Here is a 26,859-nt window from a genome sequence, read left to right on the forward strand (position 1 = left end):
AGCCCAGTCCCTAAACTAGCCAGGAGCCATCACCTGTACCGAGTGCCCAGCTCGGAAGGGCAGCAGGGAAAGACACCTCAGGCTTCCTCCCAACAGGATGTCACAGCATGGAAGGATGCAGACCTGAGGCATCCCAGGGACACGGGGTGCTGGCAGAGTGGGGTCTCCCCAGGACCAAGACAAGAGGGCCTGATTTGTCCTGAGTGCTCCCCACCTCCTACCCCCTGCCCCGTGCTCACCCTGCTGGCAGCTGCCCCCAGGCTCCTGCTCCAACCACTGCTCCAAGCCCACTGCAAATCCCCTTCAGCGGCAGCCAGGAATCAGGACAAACCCCCCAGGAACCCCCATGGCTGGACTCTATGTGCACCACAAAGCTTTATTGAGTCCCATCCTGCTCTGCCTGGGCAGAATGGGCTGGGGCAGGGACGAGGGGGACATCTGCTCCTGTGGCAGGGAGGAGAGGAGTGTGGGCAGGGTCTGCAGAAGGACTGGGCCTCTTCAGAGCTGTGGGCGGCATGGAAGTGGGGCAGGAGGTGCTGTCCCTGAGACACAGCTCAGTTCCATCTGTCCACACTGCAAACCAGGGGCGGATGGTCTCTCCATTGAATGGGACGTTTGAGAAAGTGAAGATCTCAGCCCCACTGTGACCATCCATGAAAGTCACCAGCCCCTGTGGACAGTCCAGACACACCCAGACTCTGCTGGGGACCTGGGACAGGGACAGGGGGGTGCGAGGAGAGGTGAGAGACCGAAACTTCCGTTCCCAGTGCTCCACCCCCCAGATCCCTTCTTTGGAGCTCATGTGCATATGCCCCTTCCTGTTCACAGAGTCCCTGGCCACCCCCAGAGCCCACCATGAATCCCCTCCCACCTCCCCCTTCACCTCCACCTCCCAACAGTGCCTCCCCTCACTGAACCCCTCCTGGCCCACCACGCAGGGCCGATACGTAAATCTCTGAGGGGTGTCAGGCAGGTCCTGGGGTTTTCTTCCCCTTCTCACGCTCCTCCCATCTTCGGACAGGACAAGCCAGGGATGAGCCGTATCAGGATCCAGGGTCACCACATCTGCAGGGACAGGAGGAGCCAGAGCATCAGGGGCAGAGCTCAGCACTGGGCAGGTTTCAATCTCCTGGGTCCAGGATCTGCCCCACAGGGCTGGACAGGGGACATCTCTTTCCTCCAAGAAATCCCATCCAGGTGCTGTTCCCAGAATGGCCAAGGCCAAACTCAGTCCCGTGGGAAGAGGCCCTAGTGGGGCTGAGGCCTCAGCACAGAGGACTAGGATGGGGAGGCAGCGGCTGGGTCTAGGCAGTGCCAAATGTGTCAGGGGGTAGATGGCTCCTTTTTGGCCCACCTGAGGGGGCTCACGAGGGGTGAGATATGCTAGAAGACAGTGTGGAAACAGCCCAGTGCCACACTCTGGGTCATGGAGTCACACAACACACCCAGGCATGGCCAGTCCCATGTACTGACAAGACCAGATGCCTCTTGCACACAGGGAACGGGAGGAGAACCACCCAAACCTCAGTTACCTGGAGTGTGGGGCAGCAGAAACTTCCTCCAGGCTACAAGGAGAGAGGAGAGCTGGTCACATCCCAGAGCCGGTCCACAGCTGCTCTGGGCAGGGCAGGGGGTCCATCCCCAAGCTGGTCTGCCTGAGCTGCCCACCCAGACAGGCACATGGCCTTGGGCTTTCCCAGCCCCAGGGATGGGGGATGGAGAGGATGGGCAGGGAGGGAAAGGGCTGAGCACCAAGATCCTAGGACAGGACCCGACGCCGTGCTGGAGAAAATGAGACACTCACGTAGTGCTGCAGCTTGTTCCTCTGCAAAGGAAACAGAGATATTGGATCAGGGGGGACAGGTTTTCATGTCAGAACTGCTCATGAAGGGAAAACAGAGCTTGGGCAAAGATGGAATTCATGATTTGCAACTGGGAAATGCTCCCAAAGCCCAGGAATAGCTCCCTGCCAGCCTGACCACATCCCAGAGCCGGTCCCCAACAGCTAGGGCAAGGACAAAGGGTCCATCCCCACGCTGGTCTCCCGGCACTGCCCACCCTCCCAGGTACATGGAGTGCCAGGATGGACAGGACAGGTGGGGAACGAAGTCCTGGAAGGGACCCCATGATGTGCTGCATCTCATGGACACTCACTCAGGGCTGCATCTCGTTCCTCTGCAAAGCAAAGGGAAAGCAATGTTTGATCAGGTGGGACATCTCATCATCCCAGAACTGCCCATGAGGAGCTGTCAATGCTCAGGCAGACCCCAAATTGCTGTTTGGGAAGGGCAAAAACCCCCAAATCCCAGGAATGGCTCCTTCCACCAGACTCACCCAGGGCTGCGTCCCGGTGCCCTGGAAAACAAAACCAAGAAGCGATGTGTGACCACCGGGAACCACTCACTCCAGGGCTGATCCTGCAGGAGCACACAGAGCTCGGGCTGATCCTAAACTCCTGCTTTTGGCAGACTAGGAACAGAGCACCTCACTCCCAGGAATGGCTCCCTGCCAGCCGATTCCCCACCAGCCCACCCAGGGTCTCTGGAGCTCAGCGCCAATATCAGGAACCCCCCAAAGTCTAGTCGCTCCCAGGGGCTCCTGAGCCAGAAGGTTTTCCCGGGGGAAGGGACCAGAAGGACTCACCCAGCTCTCTGGAGAACATCAGTACTGAAAAGCAAAGCCAGAGGAAGAGGAGGTCAGGAGAGCAGCTTGCTTCCTCAGTGGGAACAGTTCAAGACGGTCTCTGGCACATTCCCACCAGCCAGGTGCTCTGGTTGTGCTCCCTGTCCCCCCACCCACACCCCACCAGGTGCTTGTCCCCTTCCGTCTTTCCCAAAGAGCTTTTTTGATGAAGGTAACACGTCCCTCAGGGGCAAACACACCTTTCCTTCTCCAGAGAGAAGCTCTGAGGACAAGGACCCCAACGGAGAGCACAAGGAGCAATAGGAGCACACCCAGACCAACCATCCTGGGACGGGCATCACGGAAAAAGGGAGCTGAGAAACAAACAGATCCACAGGGAAAGGGATCGATTTCCACCTGTGCTTGTGGGGAGAAGGACCAAGAGACCCCTGCCCCGCACCTCCCAGACCTTTTCCTGTGAGCCCCTGGCCTCAAGGAGACAGAGTCCTCCCGTGCCCCAACACCCCCACACTGCACCCCAAGCCCAGAGCCAAGCTGCTCCAAGCAAGGCAGCCACCCCCCGCCCTGCTCCAGCGCCGCAGGGTCTGGCTGCAGCCGTCGCACCGGAGATGCGCAGGGACGCCTCCTGCTCCTGGGCCAGGCGGCGGTTCCTGACCACACAGGACCAGTTCCCCTCTCTGGTCCCTGTCACCACGATGGCGTCTTCAGTGTCAAACAGGCCCCTGGCATCAGGGGAACGTCTCTGGGAGACCGAGGGGACACGGTGCCCGTCGGGGTCTTTCCACAGCACCTCCGGTTGCGGGAACCATCCGGCCGATCGACACAGCACCCGGATGCCTCCGGCCTCGTAACCCTCCAGAGAGAGCTGAGGACAAGAGCCTGTGGCTGGGGAAGAGCCCAGGGTTGGGGTCAGGGAGGGATGGGCTCAGCTCCAAGGCCACCACCGCATCCCCGAGCAGACCCCTCACAGCTCCCACCAAACCCACCCCAACCTGGGCAGGAACCACCCAGCATTGGTGCCCAACAGCCCCAGATCTCCCCCCCAAACCTCCTGGCACAGAAAGACCAAGATGCCCAGCTTCAGCGCCTTGAGGCAGTGTCTGCACCCCCTAAGGCTGCCAGACACTGTGCCACCTCTCCTGGGTCACAAAGGGATGGGACATGGGTCTGGGAGGGACATATGAGCCCAGGAACACCATGACCACCCCTGCAAACACCGCACCGCACACAAACCTGACACCTCCAGATATACCGTAGCTTCTCCATAAGAGTCACCATGGGTCACAGTGCAGACGTACTGACCATCATCAGAGGGTCTCAGCCCAGAGATTCGCATGTCCAGCCTTCCTCTGGAGAGACCATCTCTGGCCAGCTCTGTCCTCCCAACATAGTCCTTCATCTGCTCCCCATACACGTCCTCCCCATGTTGGTAGTGGTGCACCGTTTCAGAGACCTGTTTCCGAATCCACCTGATGTCCCAGCTCTGAGCATCCATGGGTGGGGACAAGTGACAGGGCAGCACAACATCCTGCCCCACGGTGCCACGGAGAGGCCGGCCTGGTCCCACCACTCTGAAGTCAGCTTGGCCATGGAGAAGGACACAGAGACAAGGAGATGCACCTACGTTAATTGAGCGCATAGCAGGCCAGGCTGACCTTGGTGTGACTGGGGACACACTCCACGCGGGTGTTGCTTTGCCCTCCCATGGTCCAGAGACCCTGGAGAAACTGGAGTGGGAATGGGAAGACTGGAAGGAGATGGAGGTTTCCCTGCAGCAGGAACCTGCTCTAGAAAATGACCTCCACCCCAGCCAGCCCTGCTCCAGCTACAACAGCCAAGGAAAAGTGAAAGTATGCAGGGCTGAGCTCCAGGCTGGGCTCCCCCAGCCCCATGGCAGCTCCTGCCCAACATCTGCCACCCAGAGCGGGCAAAAGCCCCCACCAGCCCTGGAGGATCCCTACCTGATCCCAGCCGGAGCACGTGGAGAGTCACCCAATACCTCAGGAGGTCCTCAGGGCTTGCCAAGAGCCACATCTGCAGCCCCACTGGAGAGGAGGAGGGGAAGGGAGGCAAAGGAGGGTGATGGGGGTCACAGACACCCCCCCCAGAGGGAATCTGGCAAAGAAGGGCTGCCCCTGCCCAAAGAGTTGCCAAAATCCCCAGAGCCCCTGCACCAGCACCCTGATGGTACCAGGAACTGGTGCTTGAGGGCAGGAAACGAGCTGTCGGATGCAGCAGGTTGATGAAGAGAACGGAAATTTGCTGTTTATAGAATTTCTCTCTCTAGGTTGTACTTGAGGCCCCGCCCCAGGTTAGCAGGTCAAGTCCTGCATCCTCCTACAGAGCCCCAGAGTCTTAAATAAAGCCACAGTTTTGGTCTGGGTGGTGGGGTTCTGGTGGAGGTGATGGGCTGCTGGGGGGGTGCTAGAAGAAGCTAGACGTTTGCCCCAGGTCCAACAGAGCCAAAACCAGGCAGGATCAAGGTTGATGTTGGCGTTGACCAAGGCTGAGCCTGTCAATGATGTCACAGCACCTCTGTGAATGACATTTAGGAGAAAAAATCCACAAGCAACTGCTCTTTGCCACCAGAGAAGAGGCTGAGAAGATCTGAGGAGCTGTGCAGACACCAAGGCCAGGGAGGAAGTGGGGAGAGGAGGTGCCCCAGTTGCTGGGGAGAAAGATTCCCCTGCAGCCCATGGAGAAACCCATGGTGGAGCCATGCAGGATGCTTGTTACCAAAGCCTGCTTTGGATGAGCCCTTGGGCTCATCTTCAGAGGTGGAGTGGTGAGAAGAGGCAGGTAGAGCCCTGAACCTGGGTCCCCGGCACAGTCTGGGTCGCCATGGGGGCTGGTGACTTTCATCGATGGTCACAGTGGGGTCAAGATCTTCACTTTCCCACCAGCCTCATTCAGTGGAGAGACCATCTGACCATGGTTTTGGGTGGAGACAGAGGGCACAGAGCTGTGCCTCAGGGAGAGCAGTTCCTGCCCCCCTTTCACCCTCTTCACAGGGCTCCCCAGGGTTGGAAGGGACCTTCAAAGGTCAGCTAGTCCAATCCCCTGCAGTGAGCAGGGACACTTTTCACTACATCACATTGCTCAGAGCTTCATCAAGCCTGATCTTGAATGCCTCCAGGGATGGGGCCTCCAACACCTCTCTGGAAACCCGTGCCAGGTTCTGGAAAGGGGCTCTGAGTTCCCCCCTTTTCTTCTCCAGGCTCAACAAGCACAACTCTCTCAGACTGTCTTTGTAGGAGAGGTGCTCAAGTCCTCTGATCATCTTCCTAGTGATCTCCTCTGCACCGATTCCAAGAGGTCCATATACTTGTTGTGCTCAGGGCTCCAGAGCACTGCAGGTGGGGTCTCAGCAGAGCAGAGAGGGAGAATCACATCTTGACCTGCTGTCCACACTTCTTGTGATGCAGCCCAGGATGAATTGTGTTATGGAGCCCCAAGTGCTTTTCTGCAGGGCTGCTCTCTATCACATCATCCCCCAGCCTGTATTGGGAGTGAGGATTGTCCCGATCCAAGTGCAGTATCTTGCACTTGGCCTTGTTGAATTCCATAAGGCTTGCATGGGCCCACCTCCCCAGCTGGTCCAGGTCCCTCTGGATGACATCCTGTTCCTCTGGCATGTTGACCCTCTGCTCAGCTTGGTGTTACCTGCAACTTGCAGACGGTGCCCTTGATCCCAATGTTGATGTCATTGATGAAGATACAAAACACTACTGGTCCCAGTATGGGACCCAGCTGTGGTCCAGGAGGGGAGTGAGCAGGGAGGAAAGCTGTCTCCCATTCGGTTTCTGGGGCAGTTGGGTGGATGAAGAAGGCTTTGCACTCTGGTTCAAGTGGCTTTAGAGTTGCTGGGTCATAAGATAAGGGGCAGGAGTGGCTGCAGGGATGCCGCTGTCCCACTGGGATGGAGGACTGTGGGCTTTGGGCACTGCTCAGCATGGCCCATGCATTGGGAACCCGATGGAGGGTGTTGCAGTTTTGTGAGGCTGTGCTGCTGAGATGGTTTTTGTAAGCAGCAGGTACAGTTTTCTGCCAGCCTCAGTGTAAACTTCGGGCAATTCAAGGCCAAAGTCGCAGCTAGAGATACCCATAGTGCCTCTGAGAATCACATAGAGGAGAAAGCAACCTGGAAGCAGCTGCATTTTGCCACTGGAGAAGGGAGTGAGAAGATGTAACGAGCTGTGCAGACACCAAGGCCGGAACAGGGCGGGGGAGGAGGCGGCCCAGGTGCCAGAGAGAAAGATGCCCCTGCAGCCCCTGGAGAAACCCATGGAAAAGGTCAAGACCCCACCTGCAGCCCGTGGAGGGGCTCCACGCTGGATGGAGCTGGTGGAGGCATAGAGAGGACGCTGTGACCCTACATTGGAACAACCCCCTGCCAGCACTTGCAGCCATGAGGAGAAACAGAGACACAGAGATGAGTGAGAGATTTGCACCGGAACAGGTTTGCTGGGGGAGGCTGGTGACCCCACAGAGGACTGGGACTGAGAGACATTGTGATTTATGACTGCACCCATAGCAGTGACCCACGCCAGGGCAGCTGGTGAATAGATAAAGCCCTGGGGAAAGGATTCAAGTTGGAGAAGTTTTTGGAGGACTGTCTGCTGTGGGTGAGACACCACGGTGCAGCAGGGGGAGGGTGTAGAATGAATGGCCCCCACACACACCCCCTGGCCAAAAGGGAAACCAACTTGCAAGGGACTGACAGAGCCCCCATCTTCCAGTCCCTGCTCCCCTGTACTGCGAGCAGGGGGAAGAAGGGAGCATAATCCTGACTAAAGTCTGCTAAGAAGGGAATGGTGGCGGGAAAGTGTTTTAAGATCTGGTTACGTTTGTTTTAAGATCTGGTCATGCTTTCAACTCCAGTTTCTTCACTGTTCTTTGTAGTTGTAGTGTAGTGTAATAGAGTAGTTTCTCTCTTCTTCAATTTGTGTTGAGTCTGTTTTGCCCACGTCGATGACAGAGTGATCTCTCCCTGTCCTTATTTTGACTCCTGAGCCTCTTAATATATATATTTTCTCCCCTGACCAACTAAGAAGGGGAGTAATAGACTGACTTTGGTGGATGTCTGGCCTCCAGCCAGGGCAAAACCACGACATATACATTATTTGTGGGCTATCTGTAAGCATTCATAGATTAATAGATGTGTGGTGCAGAGTAATAGCAGGAAGCATTTGCCGCCCTTTAATACAGAAATGATTTAAAGTAAAAGTGTTCTGTCCACTAACTCTGCAATAGGCAAGTTCTGTCCTGACAGCCTATACAGATGGTCTTTTAACACAACATGTGTCCGTTCAATGATCGCCTGTCCTGTTGGGGAATGAGGGATACCATAGACGTGCAGCACTCCCCATTGTTGCAAGAATCCTTGGACAGACTGTGAATGATAAGCTGGACCATTATCTGTTTTAATCTGTTTTGGGACCCCCATGATAGCAAAACATGAGGTCCAGTGCTTGATGACAGGCTTTGCAGTCTCCCTGGTCATAGGGTTTGCCCAAATCATCTCTGAAAAGGTATCTACACTCACGTGTAAAAATTGCAACTGTCCAAAACTGGGGACACGTGTGACATCAGACTGCCACAACTCCAGGGCTTGTAAACCACGCAGATTAGTCCCAAACCCTAAGCCCTCATTATGATGTGAACACTGGGGACATGACTGAACTACTAGTTTGGCATCCACAGCTGAGGTGTAAAATTGCCATTGTAGACCTTCTGCATTCTGATGGAACATTTCATGAGAAGCTCAGGCTGCCTCAAAGGAGCTGCTAGGTGTTGTCATAATGGCCTGGTCAGCTACTGCATTGCCTTCCCCTAGCCCTTTCTCAGTTTCATGACGGTCTACATGCAAGACTGCATATTCCTGAGTCCTTCTTCATAATGCAGCTCGCAGTTGAACAAACAATGTCATTAACTGAGAATTCTTGTTTTCCCTTAGATAGGCATCTTCAAGTCGAGCGCATACGCCCACAACATACAGGGAATCTGAGACCTCATTTAAAGGCTCCTGATCCCATTGGCAAAAGGCCCAGACGACTGCCTTAAGTTCTAATGTCTGCAATGTGTCCTTTGGTCGGCCTGGTATTACCTCTTTATGCCAATGATCATTATCCCACCAGATACAGGCTGCTGACTTACTGTGTTTCCCTGCATCTATATATACAGTTTTACCTTGTACTGGTTGCAAGGAGAACAATGGCTTCTTTACTCACTCTGTTAGGGCTATCCACTGGGCAACCTGATCATCTGGTCTTTTGTTATGTATCTGCCAGGATACCCTTCAATAGCTGGTGCTGGGGAATCGCAATGTTGCAGTGCCCAATCGAGATTTGCCATTGTCAGCAGCAGACTCATGTCTGATGGCTCTTGGCCTGATATGGAGACAATCCGCTCTCAGCCCTTTTGTATTAGTTGGGCTACAACCTCCATCCTGGTTATGGCAGAGGTGGAGGGCTGAGCAGATAGAAAAATCCATTCCAAAAGAGAGAAAAAGGCAAAGGAAGAAACTGGAGGAAATCGAGACTGATGAGGCTGATCTGGCAATGGCACAGCACGAGGCTTCTGTATCTGTGGCTCCTGGGTGGAGTCCCCCTTTTTCTTTTGCCATTGACAAATCAACTCAAATTCATGGGCCTTTGGGGTGAAAATGCCTCATGACAAGGGAACTCCAGCGAGTCTCCTCGCACTGGCTGTGTTCTGAATTTGCTCAGCAACTGTGTGTAAGGCTCCTTGTGAGGCCTCTGATAAGCAGACAGGGCCAGAGTGATCGCGACCATGCAAAAGCGCAAGTCATGGTTGGTTAGAAATCCCATCCTGGCATCGCACTCAGTGTATCTGCCCTAAAACTGTCTGCAGATCATGAAGGTTAGTAATTTTTGTAGCAAATGCTACTTTCTGGGGCACTATAATAGCATCAGTGATTTTCCATCCTAGATACAAATAAGGTGTACTAATTTTTTTTTTCTAGGGCTACTTTAGGGCCATATTTCTGCAAATGGGTAACCACCACCTGATTCCAACAGCTAGGAAAATTCTCAGCTTGGCAGAACAGAGCATCATCCATGTAATGATAAAGTATCATACTAGGATATTGCTCCTGTAGGGGCTTCCAAGGCCTGTGCTACAAACAATTGGCACATAGTGGGAGAGTTCTTCATGCCCTGAGGCAGAACTACCAACTTGTATCGATCAGCTGGTTCGTCCTTGTTAACTGATGGCACAGAAAAGTCAAATCTTTTACAATCCTGTTCTGCAACAGGAATGGTAAAAAAGCAATCCTTCAAATCAATGATACGAATATGCCATCCTGAAGGCAGCATTGTAGGCGACAGCAGACCAGGCTGGAGGGCTCCCATTGTTTCCATTCATTCATTATTTCTGTGTAAATCATGTAATAAACACCACTTGCTGGATTTTTTTTGGCACAACAAATATGGGGGTATGCCATGGGCTGGTGGAAGGTTGAATATGTTTTGCATCCAATTGTTCCTTTACCAACTGTTTAACAATATTCAAGCACTCTTGACTCAATGCCCACTGCTCCACCCATACTGACTCATTAGTCAGCTGTGTAAGGGCTACTGGTAGCAGTGCTACAGTGGCCCAGGCTAAACCCCCTGATTTGTCAGGCGCACTCCCATCTGGCCCTACTGAGCAGCATCTGTAAGCTGCTGGGCAGGTGAGTTACCTGTAGCAGCACGGTGACGGGGTTTTCCCCAGTAACTTGTACGACAACTGGAAACTTTGATGGTACTGTGCTGGCTAAACCCCCACCTCCCACACTGTTACTGACTGCCTCTGGGGCCACTGAGGAGGCCAGTGGACTGAGCACATGATAGAAATATCAGCTCCCAAATCCAGCAATGCGGTTACCGTGACACTACTTGAACCCTGCCACAACGTTACCGTCACCAAAGGCCGTTCTCCCAGCTGGGTGGTTAAGCAGGCCAGCCTCCCAGTTGAGCCAAAGCCCCCGGTCCACGCCGGCCCCATGGCTATTGGGGCTTCTGCAGGTACAACTATGAGTTGTGCTATATGGGTTCCTGCTGGAATGAATATAGGTGGAGTTATTCTGAACAGTAATGCACAGATGTCTCCCACATAATCAGCATCAATTACCCCTGGAACTAACACTACCCCAGACAACGCCAAAAAGGATCACCCCATCAAAATAGCGTGTAAGCATCGAGAGGATGATAAAGGCCCTTTCACTTGTAGTTGATTTTTTGCACGCTGGTATCTTGTAGAAGGATACCTACTGCTGTTGCCACACCCACCCCAAGGCTCCCTCTGGTTGCTGGTTGGTGCTCATCAAGGTATCCCAGAGGGCTGGGTTGACGCTTGGCATTTGTGTCTTGGCGCGCCGGTGCTTCACGCTGCATTGACTGTTTCCCGACTGACGACAAGCTTGAGTGGCATGAGTGTCTTGATGACAGTGATCACACCAGACCTTCTCCATACACTCTTGATGAACATGACCCCATACTCCACAGCGGTAGCAACGAACAGCTTGTAGCTTTTGTCTATTTAATGTTCCGCCTTTTCGAATGAATGCAGCTTGTACAGCAGTAGCAATCTGACTTACCTGATGACCTTGCTCTGTTCGAGCCACTCTCTGCAGCATCATTTCCACAGATGATCCCTGGGGAAGTGAGGCTAGGATAGAACGAGTGCTAGGGTTGGCGTTGCCGTGAACCATAACACAAAATAATTGCTGTTTAGTGTCTTCAGAGAACTTACTATCTAGAATAGCAATCCACATTCCATCTACGAATTGTCCAAACGATTCCTTAGCTCCCTGATTAATACTGGCAATGGCAGGTTCTTTTTTTGCCAACCAGTATAGCGGACATCGCTTCTAAAGTAAGGCAAGTGGAGAGCCTGTAGAAAGTAGCAGGAAAAGTTATTTGGACCTTGGGAGATGCACACTGTCCCACTCCCACCACCATCTCAGCTGTTATCCCGTAAAAAGGATCATTTGGCTGTCTAGGAGTAGCTGCTTCCCGTGTAGCACGCTCAAACCATTCCGAAAGAAACAACAAATTCTCTGAGAGAGTTAACAGCAAATATCCCAAATTATGGCTATCAGAAGGCGTATTCACATCTGCAGTAAAGATCCACTGAATGATTTGTTTGGACACTTCAGAACGCAAGCAATAGTCAGTGACACTTTTATGCACCTGCTGCAACAGTTTCCAATCGTGAGGTTCCCAGCTACCCCCGTCTTGAGTATATACTACGGGGCAGGAACTCGCAAGCCGCTTCCCATTGTCCTTCTATGACCGCATTACGAATCACCCCTGTTCAACGCGAGGGAACTGTACCTGGCGCAACTCCCCCACAAGGTGGCGATGAAGGCACAGGCATCTTGCACAGTTCCGGTGTCGGCAGCACTGAATTAGCTATCTGATTATTCTGTTTTAATTTAAGCTTTTGGAGACGCTCAGTAAGCTCTTGCACTTCTCCCTCCGTTCCCCCCCAGATCAGAGGAATTGTTAGATGTTTCAGGGGAACAATTCAGGGCTGAAGAGCCTGCACTTTCAGGACACTTTGTAAGCTCTCGTTGTTCAGCAGACCCCGCCAAGGGCAAAGTGCCATCCTTTTTTGCCACCAAGTTTTGCAGTTCCGCGGCCATGGAACACAGAATGTACTAAGCCACGAACCGGCCTCTCAAACACTGTCTCGGATGGAACTGGAGACCCTGTTAACACCTGCACTACAGCGGCAGCCACCTGGCATTCAGCCTGCATTGCTTTTAAAGTGTTAACCACCACACGCCAGGTCGGTCCGAGATGGGAGCAGTTTCTCATCTTTACCACCCATAATAAGGGCATCTCACATATGATCCCCAATCACTAGCCATTCAGAGACACTAAATATTAGTGTCCGGAGTGACGAGCCCATTTTATCAGCTCCACTATGCCTTTTGGAGACACTTGCTCATGTCTCTTAGAATACTAAGGAGCAGTTTCTCCACAGCTTCCCACTCCATCGTGGATGCAGAGGACGGGGAGCGACCCCGCTTTTCCAGCTACCACAACACTTACTCTTTCAGCGGCGCCAGCCCATCTGCCACAGCCTCTCTCAGGAGGGTTCCTCTTGCTCCGGCCCGGCTGCTGCAACCGGTTCCATAACCTTCTTCCCAGTCCCTGGTCGTTCCTGGTCTTCATCAGTCTGGGTCCCTTGTTCAGGTGCCAATTGTTGCAAGTTCCTGTGTCCAAAATCCAGATCTTGGGAAATAATTTATCTCCAGGGGCTTTGGAAGTGCAAAGAGGCTCTCGGAACAGACTGCACACCAATATGGTTAAAAGCAACAAGTCACTTTATTCAAGCCAGCTGCTGCTTAAATACATCTGAGGGCCAGGAGAGAGGGGGGAAAAAAGCCATCTGCACCATATCAGGTTTCCATCACCACAATGTAATTTTGAAGTACCATGAGATCTCATTACAGGTTCTCATTCCCACGCTTTTCAGCCCCTTGTTAGTGAATTCTTAAGGCTGTTTTTCAAGCGCAAGTAGCTGTGGCCTTGATCAGCTAGCCAGGCTCCCACATGGGACCATTGGGCATCAATGCTCTGTGGTTCATAGGTTAGGGTGGGTTTGGTGGCCAGTCCCACAGCCACATTGGGTAATGAGATGGGTTTGCTCTGGGATGCGGTGGTGGCCTTGGAGCTGAGCACATCTCCTGGTGTGACTGTTGCAACCAGCCCGTGAGACGCTGGAGCAGGGTGGGGGGTTGCTGCCTTGCTTGGAGCAGCGTTGCTCTAGGCTTCGGGGTGCAGTGTGGGTGTGTGGGGGCATGGGAGGATTGTGTACCTTTTGAGCAGTTGTAGGGCATGAGACAACCTGAGTCTCGTGTGCTTCAGGGTAGAGTTGATATTTCCAGTGGGAGGACTGTGTCCCCTTGAGGCCAGGTCTCCCAGGACAAGGGCTGGGAGGTGTGGGGCGCAGGTCTCTTGGTCCTTTTCCCCACAGACTTGAGTGTAAATCATTCCCTTTTCCTGTGCATCTGTTTGTTTCTCAGCTCCCCTTTTCCATGATGCCCATCCCCGGATGCTGGATTTGGGCATGCTCCTTGTGCTCTTTGTTTGTTTCCTTGGTCTCAGTGCTTATCTCTCAAGAAGAGAGCTCAGGAGACCACAGTGGGAATGGACCCACTCCCCTGACCAAAGGTCCTGGGAACCAGTTCATACAATGATAGAATCATAGAATGGTTTGGGCTGGAAGGGACCTTAAAGATCATCAAATTCCAACCCCCCTGCCATGGGCAGGGACACCCTCACTGGACCGGGTTGCTCAAGGCCCCATCCAACCTGCCTATGAACACTTCCAGGGAGTGGGAAGCCACCACTTCCCTGGGCAACCTGTTCCAGTGTCTCCCCACCCTTAAATTTCTTCCTAATTATGGAATATGATCATGCTGGGTTTTGGGGTACTGTCCAATTTGCAAATGAGAAATTTGGGCTCTGTCCAAGCTATGCAATGAGCCTTTATGATGCGATGTTTGTTTGTTTGTTTGTTTGTTTGTTTCCAGAGGAACAAGCTGCAGCAACTGGTGAGTATCTCTGAGAACTACAACACAGTGTGGGGTCCTGTCCTGCGCTGACTGTGCTGTGGGAAATGACAAGTGTTGCAGAAAGAAAGATCTGGAGGTCTGCTTCAGCTCTGACTGCTCTATCATAAGTGTGCATGAGTTGAAATGCTCTATGCAGTGAAGTTGGGGAAGTGAGGTGGTAAGGTGAGGGGAGGTGAGGTAGGGTGGCGTTTGGATGGGCTGGGGTAGGTTGGGATTGGATGGGATTGAATGCAATGGGAGTCATATGTGATGGGTTGGGATGGGATAGGAAGCTACTGGGACTGGCATCCAAGAGTGATGAACCCTCCAGGCCATGGGAAGGGGCAGGTGGTGTGCACAAAGGGGCTTGGGCTGGGGTTGTGGGGATCCAAGCAGAAATTGGATGCAATGCTTGGGGACATTCCTGGTGATGCAGTGAAACAAGAAATGGGCAAAGGATGGCATGAGACAGGTATGGGGACTGTGAACCCCCTTCTGCCAGTACACCCCCTTGTACCCTTCCCAGTCACCTCTGGGGCTAGATCCAACCTCCTTGATGGCCCTGGGTTTGATGTGATGTGCCCTGGTTCTCCATCCCTATTGCCACGTGGAACCCCCATACCCTCACCCAACTCTGGGTAAAGAGTCTGAGACCCCCCTGCACTACTGCTGTTGGGGAAGGGCTGTCCTTGCATGAGGGGGGCGGTGGGGGGGGGGAGTTGGGTATGGCTGGGGACACATCTTCCCTGCGAATCAGAGGTCACGGAGGTGACAAGACCGTGGCACAGGGCACAGCTGGCATGTCCCAACACTTGAAGCCCCCTCCACAGCCCATCTTGATCCTTTCTCCCCCTCACCCCTTAAGCTCTCAGCTTCTTTTCCATTCCTTCTGCTTATTTTTTGGTTCCTGGACCTGTCAGGCTCCTGCCTTTTACTCCAGAACAGACCAATGTCCTGAGACCCACAAATCCCCAGAGATGGACCCAGTGGCCCTGGCTCAGGGGGAAAATTTCAACAGGGTCTGGTCAGGGTTTCATTGTTGCTTCAGCAACAGTGCTCATACACAAGAACATCATCCCTTTCTGGCATGGGAAACACCCACTGAGAGTGCCAAACCTCCCCCAGTGCTGTTCCCCAGCACAGGCTGCTGGGAGAGGTGCAGCTCCAGGAAAAGCCACCTCCAGCACCTGTCACCCAGGCAGGGATAGGGAGGGGGTTGGTTTCCCTTTGTTATTGTGTCCCTGGGGCCTGCTTGCAGCTTTCTTTACTGACTGTGAACTTTGGTGCCTGCATGAGGAAGTTCCTCTCAGTGCCTGGGGGATGGGGCCTCAAGTCCCGCCCAGAAACAGTCATTCCGAAACTGGGCAGCCGTTGGGTTTTTGAGCAGCCTGGGGCATCCGTCCTGACCTCAAGCATTGGTTTCTTCCACTGTTGAGGTGCTCGTGCAGGGGTTTTGGTGGACTTTGGAGCTTCTTTGGAGGCAGGAGCAGCCCTTCTTTGCCATCTCCTCCCAAGTAGCTGTAACTCCCATCTCTTCCCTTCCGCTCCCTCCTCTTCAGCACAGCTACAGATGTGGCTCCCAGCGAGACCCAGTGGCCTCCTGAGGTATTGGCTGATTCTCCATGTGCTCCAGCTGGGATCAGGTAGGGATACTGCAGGGCTTGTGGGGGCATTTTTCTGCTCTTTTGGCAGATGTGGGGCAGGGAGCTGCCATGGGGTGAGGCGAGCCCAGCCCAGAGCTTAGCCGCACATGGTTTCACTTTCCTTTGGGGTCTTTATGTCCTTGCCCTGACTTCCCCTCCAGTCCTGTCCTGCAGTGCTCCCCTCACTTCTTGCACTCAACAGGGCTGGCTGGGGTGGAGGATATTTTCTGGACAGGTTCCTGCTCTCAGGAAAGCTCCTTCTTTTTCTAGTCGTCTCACTCCTGTACCAGTTTCTCTGGGTTCTCTGGACCATGGGAGGGCAAAGCAACGCCCTCAGCATGGGGCGTGCCCCGCTCAAGCCAAACTTGTCCATTGCCTGCAACTCCCTAAATTAACGTAGGTGCACTCTGTGTGTCTGTGTCCTTCTCCATGGCCAAGCTGACTTCACAGTGGTGGGACCAGGCCATGCTCTCCGTGGCACCGTGGGGCAGGACATTGTGCTGCCGTGTCACTTGTCTCCTGAAATGGACGCTCAGAGCTGGGACATCAGGTGGATCCGGAAACGGGTCTCTGAAACGGTGCACCACTACCGACATGGGGAGGACCTCTCCAGGGAGCAGATGGAGGAATACGTTGGGAGGACAGAGTTGGTCAGAGATGGTCTCTCCAACGGAAGCCTGGACTTGCGAATCTCTGGGCTGAGACCCTCTGATGATGGTCAGTACGTCTGCACCGTGACAGATGGTGCCTCTTATGGAGAAGCTATGGCAGTGTTGGAGGTGTCAGGTTTGTTGCTGGTGTGGTGTTTCCAGGGGGTGGTCGTGGTGTCCCTGGGCTTGTGTGTCCCGCCCAGACCTGTGTCCCATTACTTTTATGACTTGGCAAATTGTCTGCAAGTGTTGGGGCATCTTGAAAAAAGACCTGTCAGTGCAGACACTGCCTTGAGGCACTGAACCTTGGCAGCTCGGTCTTACTCTGCCAGGATGTTTTGGGTGCAGATATGGGATGGTTGGGCACTAATGCTCTGTGGTTCCTGCACAAGTTGGGGTGGGTTTGGTGGCTAGACCTGCATCCTGGGGAGACCTGTAATGGGTCTGCTCTAGGATGCGGTGCTGGCTGACACCAGTCCTGACACCCACCTGACCCCAACCCCGGGCTCTTCCCCAGCCACAGGCTCTGGCCCTCAGCTCTCTCTGGAGGGTTACGAGGCCGGAGGCATCCGGGTGCTGTGTCGATCGGCCGGATGGTTCCCGCAACCGGAGGTGCTGTGGAAAGACCCCAACGGGCACCATGTCCCCTCGGTCTCCCAGAGACTTTCCCCTGATGCCAGAGGCCTGTTCGACACCGAAGACGCCATCGTGGTGACGGGAACCAGAGAGGGGAACTGGTCCTGTGTGGTCAGGAACAGCCGCCTGGCCCAGGAGCAGGAGGCGTCCCTGCGCATCTCCAGTGAGACGGCTGCAGCCAGCCCCTGCGGTGCTGGAGAAGGGCGGGGGGTGGCTGCCTTGCTTGGTGCAGCTTGGCTCTGGGCTCGGGGTGCAGCGTGGGGGTGTGGGGCACAAGGGGACTCTGTCCCATTGGGGCCAGCGCTCACGGGACAAGGGCTGGGAGGTGTGGGGCGGGGGTCTCTTGGTCCTTCTTCCCACAAACTTGAGTGTAAATTGATCCCTTTCCCTGTGGATCTGTTTGTTTCCCAGCTCCCTTTTTCCATGATGCCCGTCTCTGGATGGCCGCTCTGGGTGTGCTTCTCGTGCTCTCCATTGGGTTCCTTGGCCTTGGAGCTTATCTCTGGAGAAGGAAATATACGTTTGCCCCTGAGGAACATGTTGCCTTCATCAAAAAGCTCTTTGGGCAGGGACAGAAGGGTATGAGGAAATAGTGTGGTGTGGGTGGGAGGACAGGGTGCCTGATTGGTGGGAAGGTCCCAGAGACCCTCTGGAACTGGCACAGGGGACCCCAGCAGGGACTAGACTTTTGGGGTCCTAATGTTGGGGCTGAGCCCCAGAGGGCCTGGGTGGGCTGGTGGGGGATTTGCTGGCAGGGAGCCATTCCCGTGAGCAAGGTGGTCTGGTCCTACTCCCCAAAAAGGAGGAGTTGGGGATCAACCCAAGCTCTGTGTGCTCCTGTGGGATCAGCCCTGGGGTGAGTGTTTGTTCCTTCTGGTCACACATCACTTCTTGGTTTTGCTTTCCAGGGCAACGGGATGCAGCTCTGGGCGAGTGTCCATGAGCTCCAGCATGGCGTGGGGCCCTTTTCCTGGATGTTTTGTGCTCGGCTTTTTCTCTCCTTACTTGTCCTGTACATCCCGGCATCCATGGGGCTGGGAAAGCTCCAGGCCATGTGCCTGGGAGGTTGGGCAGGTCACGGAGACCAGTATTGGGCTGGATTCTCTTCCCTTACCATAGATCCTTGTGCACCAGCCATGAAATGTGACCAGGCTGCAGAGATCCATTCCTGGGCTTTGGGGGCTCTGTTTACTCTCTCATGAGCAGTCACCACATGAAAAGCTGTCCCCTTCCATAAAATATCACTTGTGGGGGGCTTTTTTGCAGATTAGGGATGTCAGTGGCTTTATCTTCTGGGAACTTCAACATCAACAAAGCCCTTGATAAAATTATTAATTGTTCCCCATAAAGAGGAAGTTTTATTCTTAGCAGATACCGGGGCTGAAAAATCAACCATTCAAAAACTTCCAAAAGGAATAGACAAAGGGAAGAACTGTATGTCAGTAGTAGGAGCAAAAGGAGAACCTTTTAAAGTGCCTATTTTAAAAGATGTAGAGGTAGCATTCAAATAATAGACCCGCACCACCCAACCAGTCAAACAATACCCTATACCTATGGAGGGCTGGAAAGGATTAAAACCTGTAGTTGACAGACCTTTGGAACAAGGACCTCTAGAGCCATGTATGTCACCTCACAACACGCCCATTCTCCCTGTAAAAAACCCAGATGGGTCATACCAGATGGTGCAGGACTGAAGAGCGGTACATCAGCCAACAATTACCAAATTCCCTGTGGTGGCAAATCCATATACCTTATTGAGTCATATATCTCCCAGACACACTTGGTATAGTGTCATAGATTTGAAGGATGCTTTTTGGACTTGTCCTCTGGATGAGGCATCGGTGGGAACCTGGCTGGCTGATCAAGGCCACAGCTACACATCGCCACAGTCCTGCTTGGAAAACAGCCTTGAGGAATCACTGACAAAGGGCTAAAAGCATGGGAACAAGAAACTGTAACAAGAGCTCTGCATACTTAGAAATTCCATTGTGGTGATGGAAACCTGATACGGTGCAGGTGGCCTTTGCCCCCTCTACCCTGGCCCCTCGTTACATAACCCTCGAAGGTATTTAAACAGCAGCCAGCTTGAATAAAGTGAACTTGTTGCTTTTAACCTTATTGCTGTGCAGTCTTTTCCTAGCGCCTCTTTGCACTTCCAAAGCCCCTGGAGATAAATTATTTCCCAAGATCTGGATTTTGGACACAGGAACTCGCAACAGGCATCCAGAGATTATTTTGCTTTTCAATGGGAGGACCCCGATATGGGATGAAAACAACAATTAAGACAGACTGTGTTGCCACAGGGTCACCAAATCTATTTGGACAAACTTTAGAAAAAGTTCTGCAAGATTTCACTATGCCCAGGGAGGTAAAATTGTTACAATATGTGGATGATCTATTAATAGCGGGAGAAACTGAAGAGGGGACCCGAAACGCCACCATTAAATTGTTAAACTTTTTAGGGGGAAAGGGATTAAAGGTGTCCCAATCTAAGCTACAGTTTGTAGAGCAGGAAGTAAAATACTTAGGACATTGACTAAGTAAGGGGAAGAAAAAGTTAAATCCTGATAGAGTATCTGGGATTTTATCCTTAAGACCCCCACAAACTAAAAAGGAGGTTAGGCAAGTATTGGGGTTATTAGGATATTGCAGACCATGGCTTGAAAATTATAGTGAAAAGGTAAAATTCCTATATGAGAAATTAACTAATAACCAGTTTAAGTGGTTTATTGAAGATGATAAAAATTTGAGGAAATAAAGAAGACATTAATACAAGCACCTGTATTGGACCTCCCGGATCTAGAAAACCCTTTTTATTTATTTGTAAATGCATCAAACCAGACAGCATATGGAGTTCTTACTCAGGACTGGGCAGGAATCAAAAAACCCATGGGGTATTGTTCTAAATGTCTTGATCCACTAAGCAGGGGATGGCCTGCTGGTGTCCGAGCTTTGGTAGCTACAGCATTATTACTAGAAGAAGTTAGGAAGATCACCTTGAGCTCTCCTGTAAAGGTATATACCCCACACAATGTCAGGGATGTTTCACAACAAAAAGCAGAGGAATGGTTAACAGGCAGACAGATCCTAAAGTATGAAGCTGTATTACCAGACTCCCCAGACTTAGAATTGAGAGGGACCTCTGCCCAGAGCCCAGCAGTTGTTGGGAGACCCCTGGAGGAATTGCTGCGTAATTGCTTAGAAGTAATTGAGACCCAGAGTGAAGCGAGGCCAGACTGAAGAGATACCGAGTTGGGAGCTGGAGAAGAGCTGGTTATAGATGGCTCCTCACGAGTGAAAATTGGGGTATGCAGAGGATGCGTGTGTGTTTGGGGGGGTGGGGTGTCTCTGTGTTGGGGGTCCCTGCAGCCCCGGGGGAGGAGTGTAGTTCCGTGCCCCCCCCCCCCGCCCCGCGGTGCCAGCCCCCCCCCGCAGAAGCGGCGGATCCGGCTCGGGGGGGCGGCCCTGAACATCTTCCTGCTGCAGGCACTCGTGGAGGTGACCCCCCCAGGACCCCTCCGGGCCCCACATACCTCCTGGACACCCACATCATCCAGGCTCAAGGACAGCACAAGGGACAGCGGGGACAAGGTGTCCCCAAGCCCCGGGGATGCCCGGGGGGAGAAGATTTTATGGAATTCAACAAGGGCAAGTGCAGGGTCCTGCACCCAGGGAGGAACAGACCCCCACCACCAGTACAGTTAGGAGTGACCAGCTGGGAAGCAGCTCTGGGGAAAAGCCCTGGGAATGCTGGTGGGCACCAGGCTGACCATGAGCCAGCAGTGTGCCCTCATGGCTAAGAAAGCCAATGGCATCCTGAGTGGTATCAAGAGAAGTGTGGGCAGCAGGTCAGGGACGTTCTCCTCCCCCTCTGCTCTGCCCTTTTGAGGTCTCATCTGGAATATTGTGCCCAGCTCTGGGCTCCCTGGGTCATAAAGGACAGGGTGCTCCTGGAGAGGGGACAGCAAAGGGCTACAGAGAGGCTGAGGGGATTAGAACATTTCTCTTATGAAGAGAGACTCAGTCTCTCTCAGCCCAGAGAAGAGAAGACTGAGGGGGGATCTTCTCAATGCTGATAAATCCTTGAGGAGTGGGTATCAGGAGGATGGGGTCAGACCTTTTTTTAGTGGTGCCCAGGGACAGAACAAGAGGCAATGGGCAAAAAGTGGAATAGAGGAAGTTCCACCCAACCATGAGGAGGAAATTCTTTCCTGTGAGGGTGGCAGAGCACCGGGCCAGGCTGCCCAGAGAGGCTGAGGAGTCTCCATCTCTGGAGACATTCAAACCTCGTGGTCCTGGATGCTGTCCTGTGCAGCCTGCTCAAGGTGATCCTGCTATGGCAGGCGTTTGGCTAGATGATGTCCAGAGGTCCCTGCCAACCCCGGTCAGCCTGTGTCTCTGTGACTGCGCCGTTAGGTGGAGCTGTCCCCCGCGCAGCCAGCGCTGCAATAGAGAATGCCTGTCGTCTGACACCACACTGGTGTTCCGAGGTTTATTCCCGGGTTTCAGTGACAGAAGGAGACTTTAGTAACGGCAGGACGTTGCAGTGAGCACACACCCCCTTCTCCTGCTGCAAAGGTAAGTGTCTGCACAAGGTGGGCACTGGCTGATGGTCGGTTGTGTCAGGTGCCGGAGCTGCAGGAAACAGTCCCACAGCTGCACAGTGTGTGAGGGGCAGAGAAGGAGATGGGTGGTTTCATAACCTGCAAGTACCTGCAGTGGGCAGGCTGAGAATGAGGCACCTTGGACCCTGGTGACCCACAGAAGCAGGAGTCTGCTTCAGCCTCCAGCTTCACTACCAAATCCAGATATGGAGCTTTAACAGCTGCAGACACCCACCAGCAAGTTCTGCAAGGAGAACCTGGAGCAGCAGCACACAGCAGGTACCGTAAGAAGAAACACCTGCAGTAGGTGAGTGTCTATTAAGGGTCACTGAGGTGCCCCTCTGCCACCATCTGTGCAGAACCAAGGACGACTACTGCCCCAGGGCTGCAAGTGCAAAACTGATGCCATGAAAAGCTGCAATCAAAACTCACTCCCCTTGGTGCTATGAAGCAGGTATTTACTGCAGCACTGGGTGCACAGGGAATCGCTCCTCCTGTGCTCTGAACGAGTCAGTTGCACAGCTTATATCGAGGTTGTACACAGATATTCATGGCCTTTCTCTAGAAATGATTAACAGAGTCATTACTTCTATCAGAATTTACTATGATTGGTTTCCACCCTTTCCCACATGCGTGCTACAGTCTTTAAGTGGTCTTCAGGGATGCTGGTCATCGTTTACTTTGTCCACTCATCTTCACCACTGTGTTTCTGCCACGAACTACAGCCCATAAAGACTGCATTCACAACACCGTGATGGATCCCAACAGTGGTGGCAGAGTGTGATGTTGAGACCGGGCGCAACAAGGCAGCTGACCCAAACACAGTGTTTCTTTGGGAACTGGCTGGTCATCCCTCTCCCTGTGGAGGTGGTGAGCACTGAGTCCATGCAGACAGGTAGAGAGGGTTTATTGGTCTGAAACCATGTAGGTGGGCACTGAGAATATTCCCCACCCTCAGCCCCCACAGAGGAACATTGAGAGCATCTCCTGCCCTCAGGCCATGCAGACAGGCATTGAGAAGAAGTCTCCTCCTCTGAGACCACATGGAGAGGTGTTGAGCCAAACACCTCCTGGGTTGAGGCGACACAGACAGTCACTGACTAAAGGGACTCAACTCTGAACTATCATCATTACTTTCGCAGGTGAGGAGACATGGTGGATGTCTACACGGTGGAATCTTGTCCTGAGAGGGAGCAGAGGCAGAAATAACCTGGTCCCATCCCTGACAGGGCTGTGAGATGCAGGTAACTCTTTTGTCCATCAGGCAGGTGGAGACATCTGTTCCCTGGTGGGTCCTGTGCTGGCATGGTGGGGCTAAGTGGGAGGAACTAGAAGGCAGGGAAGCCCAGCACCTGTCATCCATTGCTGGGGACTCAGAGATTGATGGACTGGAAGAGGGGCAGCTTCCTGCAAACTCTAATTGAGTGTGAAGGCAAAGTCTCCTCTCAAGGACGATCGGGTAACCCAGCAAGGGAAGTAGTCCACCAGCGTGGAATGTACCTGGTACCTGAGGGCATTCATGGCTGTCTGCAGTGACCCAGAAAATACTCAGGCCTCAGGCCCCCAAAGATCAGGATAACACCCAGCATGCAGAGTCTGTACAGCGGATGTTGGTGTGGAAGTACAGTGATGAGTGCCAGCAAACTGGCTGTGGTGGACATCAAGGCACCAACTGTCCATTGCACGGAGGATGACAGGAGAATATGGATGGTGTCCCTCCCTCGTTCATGGAAGCCCACCTTTAGATACTGATGAGCATTGGTCAGAGCCTCTCTCGGTTTTTCTCCAGATTAAACAGCCCCAGCTCCATCAGCCTTTCCTCATGTGAGAGATGCTCCAGTCCCCTCATCATCTGTGTACCCTCCACTGGACTCTCTCCAGGAGTTCCAGTCGTTGGTGAGTCCATGCTGACCATTCCTGATAACCTTTGTTTCCTCCACATGCTTATTGATGACCCAGAAGAAGCTGTTCCATCACCTTTCCAGGGATGGAGGTGAGACTGACTGGCCTGCAGTTTCCTTCATCCTCCTCCTGGCCCTTGTGAAAGACTGGAGCAATGTTGGCTTTCCTCCAGTCTTTCCTGGGGCAGGGCTGAGAGGGACGTCTGCTCCTGCAGCACTGAGGAGAGGAGTGTGGGCAGTGTCTGCAGAGGGGGAGGGGCTCTCGCCAGCACGATGGGACCACACACAGCTCCCCTCTGCAGCCCCTGCTCTGCCCCACTGCCCCTCTCCAGGAGTTGCTGCAAATCTGTTACTGACTCTAAATGACAGGAAATATTCTAAATCTCCTGCAGAAAAAGTCGCTCACTGGATGGACACGAGCTGCCAGATGCAGCAGGCTGCCCAGTAAAGCAGTTGCACCTTTGCCCAGTGTGAGGTGCAGATTTACTGTCTGTGGGTGGGACTTGAGGCTCCACCCCCAGGCAATGAGCTGAAGTTCTGTATCCTCCTACCGAAGTCCAGGGTCAGAAAATACAGCTGCAAGCAGGACCTGGGGACAACACAGCAAATTGAAAGCAACGTCCAACCCATCCCCGCCTGGTTGGCATGTGCTGGAGGTGGCTTTTCCTGGAACTGTGCCTCTCCCAGCTGCCTGTGCTGGGAAACAGCACTGGGTGAGGTTTGGCACCTCAGGAGGTGTTCCCCATCACAGAAAGGCCTGATGTCCTTGTGTATGATCATTGTCACTGATTTTCCACCTGAGCCAGGGCCACTGGGACCATCTGAGAGGGTGTGGGGTGTCTCAGGACATTGGTCTGTTCTGGAGGAAAAGGCAGGAGCCCATCAGTCCCAGGAATAAAAAGAGGAGAAGGAAGGGAAATTAAGTGGTGACCTTTTGTGGAAGATGGGACAAGAGGACAAGGTAGGGCTGGGGGCTTCAAGAGTTGGGACATGCCAACTGTGCCCTGTTCCCTCAGGTACCTCAGATCCCTGGGCAGGACGTGTCCCCAACAGCCCATCCCCATGCAGGGGCAGCTTGTTCCCAGCAGAAGGCCTTGGGTCCTGTATCCATAGCTGGGTGTGGGTATGGGGGCTCTATGGTGCCATACCCAGACCAAGGCAAGCCCCTCTGACCTACAGGAAACTGCAGGCTGGTCAGTCTCACCTCTGTGCCTGGCAAGATCATGAAGCAGATTCTCCTGGAAACTATGCTCAGGAACATGGAGAATGAGGAGGTGACTGGGGACAGCCAACATGGCTTTACTAAGGGCAGTTTGTGCCTGACAAATCTGGTGGCCTTCTATGATGGAGTAACAGAGATGGTGGAGAAGTGAAGAGAGACAGACATGTCTTTGTCTTCCTGGACTTCTACAAGGCATTGGACACTGCCCAGCACAACATCCTGGTCTTTAACTTGGAGAGACGTGGGTTCGATGGATGGACTGTGCATGGCTGGATAAATGACTGCACTCAAATTGCTGTGGTCAGCAGCTCAGTGTCAGTGTGCTGGCAGCTCAGAAGGCCACCCGTGTCCTGGGCTGGGTCAAGAACACTGTGGCCGGCAGGTCAAGGGAGGTGATTCTGCCCCTCTACTCTCCTCTCGTGAGACCCCACCTGGAGTCCTGCATCCAGCTCAGGGAGCCCCAGTACAGGAAAGACATGGAGCTGTTGGAGCGAGGCCAGAGGAGAGCCACAAAGATCATCAAGGGGCTAGAGAGCCTCTCCTTGTTCAGCCTGGAGAAGAAAAGGCTCTGGGGACACCTCATTACAGCCTACCAATACTTCAAGGGATCCTAGAGGAAAGTGGGAGAGGGGCTGTTCACAAGGGAGTGTAGTGATAGGACAAGGGGCGAGGGCTTTAAGCTGGAAGAGGGCAGGTTTAGATTAGATATTAGGCAGAAATTCCTTACTCTGAGGGTGGTGAGGCCCTAGCACAACTTTCCCAAAGAGGTTGTGGAAGGCCCATCTGTGGAAGTGTTTAAGACCAGGCTGGATGAGGTTTTGGGTAACCTGATCTAGTGATGGGTGTCTCTGCCCATGGCTGTGAGGTCCCTTCCAACACAAAGCATTCTATGATTCTATGACCCCAGGGCTGTCATGGAGACCAGCCCCAGCCCCAGGGGTGTCCAGGAAGGGCAGAAAGTGGGTTAGGAGGCAGAAAAAGGGCCATAAAAAAACTCAAAGTCAGTTAAGTGGGGAGGAGGCATCCCTGGCCATCCTCTCTCTCTGTTACTGTGGTGGTTTGGCTCTGGCTGGAGGCCAGACGCCCACCAAAGTCAGCCTATCACTCCCCTTTTCAGTTGGACAAGGGAGAAAATAGATATTGAGGCTCAGGAGTGGAGATAAGGACAGGGAGAGATCATCCCATAATCAACGACATGGGTAAAACAGACTCAACACAAAGTGAAGGATAGAAAACTCTCTAATTTATTAATCTACACACTGAGAGAAACTGGAGTTGGATAATGAGAAGTGTGATCAAATCTTAAAGCACCTCTCCCCCCTCCTCCATTCTTAGCAGACTTTAGTCAGGATTTTGCTCCCTTCTTCCCCCACATCGTGGCACAGGGAGGGGCAGGGACTGGGGGAATGGAGGTTTGGTCTGTTCCTTGCAAGTCTGTTTCCTTCTTGGCTGAGGGAGGGGCATTCATTCCTCACCCTCCTTCTGCTGCACCGTGGGGTCCCACCCATGGCAGAGAGTCCTCCATGAATTTCTCCAACGTGAGTCCTTTCCCACAGGGCTTCAGCTCTTCCCCAGCTGCCCCAGTGTGGGTCACTGCTATGGGTGCAGTCATAAATCACAGTGTCTCTCAGTCCCAGTCCTCCACAGGGTCACCAGCCTCTCCCCAGTAAACCTGTTCCAGCACAAATCTCTCTCTTGCTCATCTCTGTGTCTCTGTCGCTCTCCATCGGTTGGAAGTTCTGGCAGGGGCTTGTTCCAGTGAGGTCACAGCATCTCCTGTCTGTCTCCCCCTGCTTCATCCAGTGTGGGGCCTCTCCATGGGCTGCAGGTGGGGTCTCTGCCTTTTCCATGGACTGTGGGGGGACACCCGCTCCACCATGGGTTTCTCCACGGGCTGTAGGGGCATCTTTCTCTCCAGGACCTGGGGTGCCTACTCCCCACCCCTCACCAGCCTTGGTGTCTGCACAGCTTGTTACATCTTCTCACTC

At 53.3% G+C, this 26,859-nt stretch overlaps 1 protein-coding gene across 1 annotated transcript; it reads right to left on the minus strand.

The window, feature by feature from the left end:
• Positions 1 to 376: 376 nt before the first annotated feature.
• Positions 377 to 16,231, minus strand: LOC311202932 (butyrophilin subfamily 1 member A1-like; the record flags this gene model as incomplete). Its single annotated transcript, XM_084277577.1, has 11 exons — positions 377 to 1,065; positions 1,533 to 1,599; positions 1,805 to 1,825; positions 1,980 to 2,005; positions 2,155 to 2,175; positions 2,644 to 2,667; positions 2,883 to 2,996; positions 3,247 to 3,528; positions 3,877 to 4,224; positions 4,605 to 4,688; positions 16,138 to 16,231. The coding sequence occupies 11 exons, from the start codon at positions 16,229 to 16,231 to the stop codon at positions 377 to 379; spliced, it is 1,770 nt and encodes a 589-aa protein (XP_084133703.1).
• Between the last annotated feature and the right edge of the window lie 10,628 nt (positions 16,232 to 26,859).

Source organism: Gallinula chloropus, assembly GCF_964237585.1.
Source record: "Gallinula chloropus genome assembly, chromosome: 32".
NCBI classification, from domain to species: Eukaryota; Metazoa; Chordata; class Aves; order Gruiformes; family Rallidae; genus Gallinula; species Gallinula chloropus.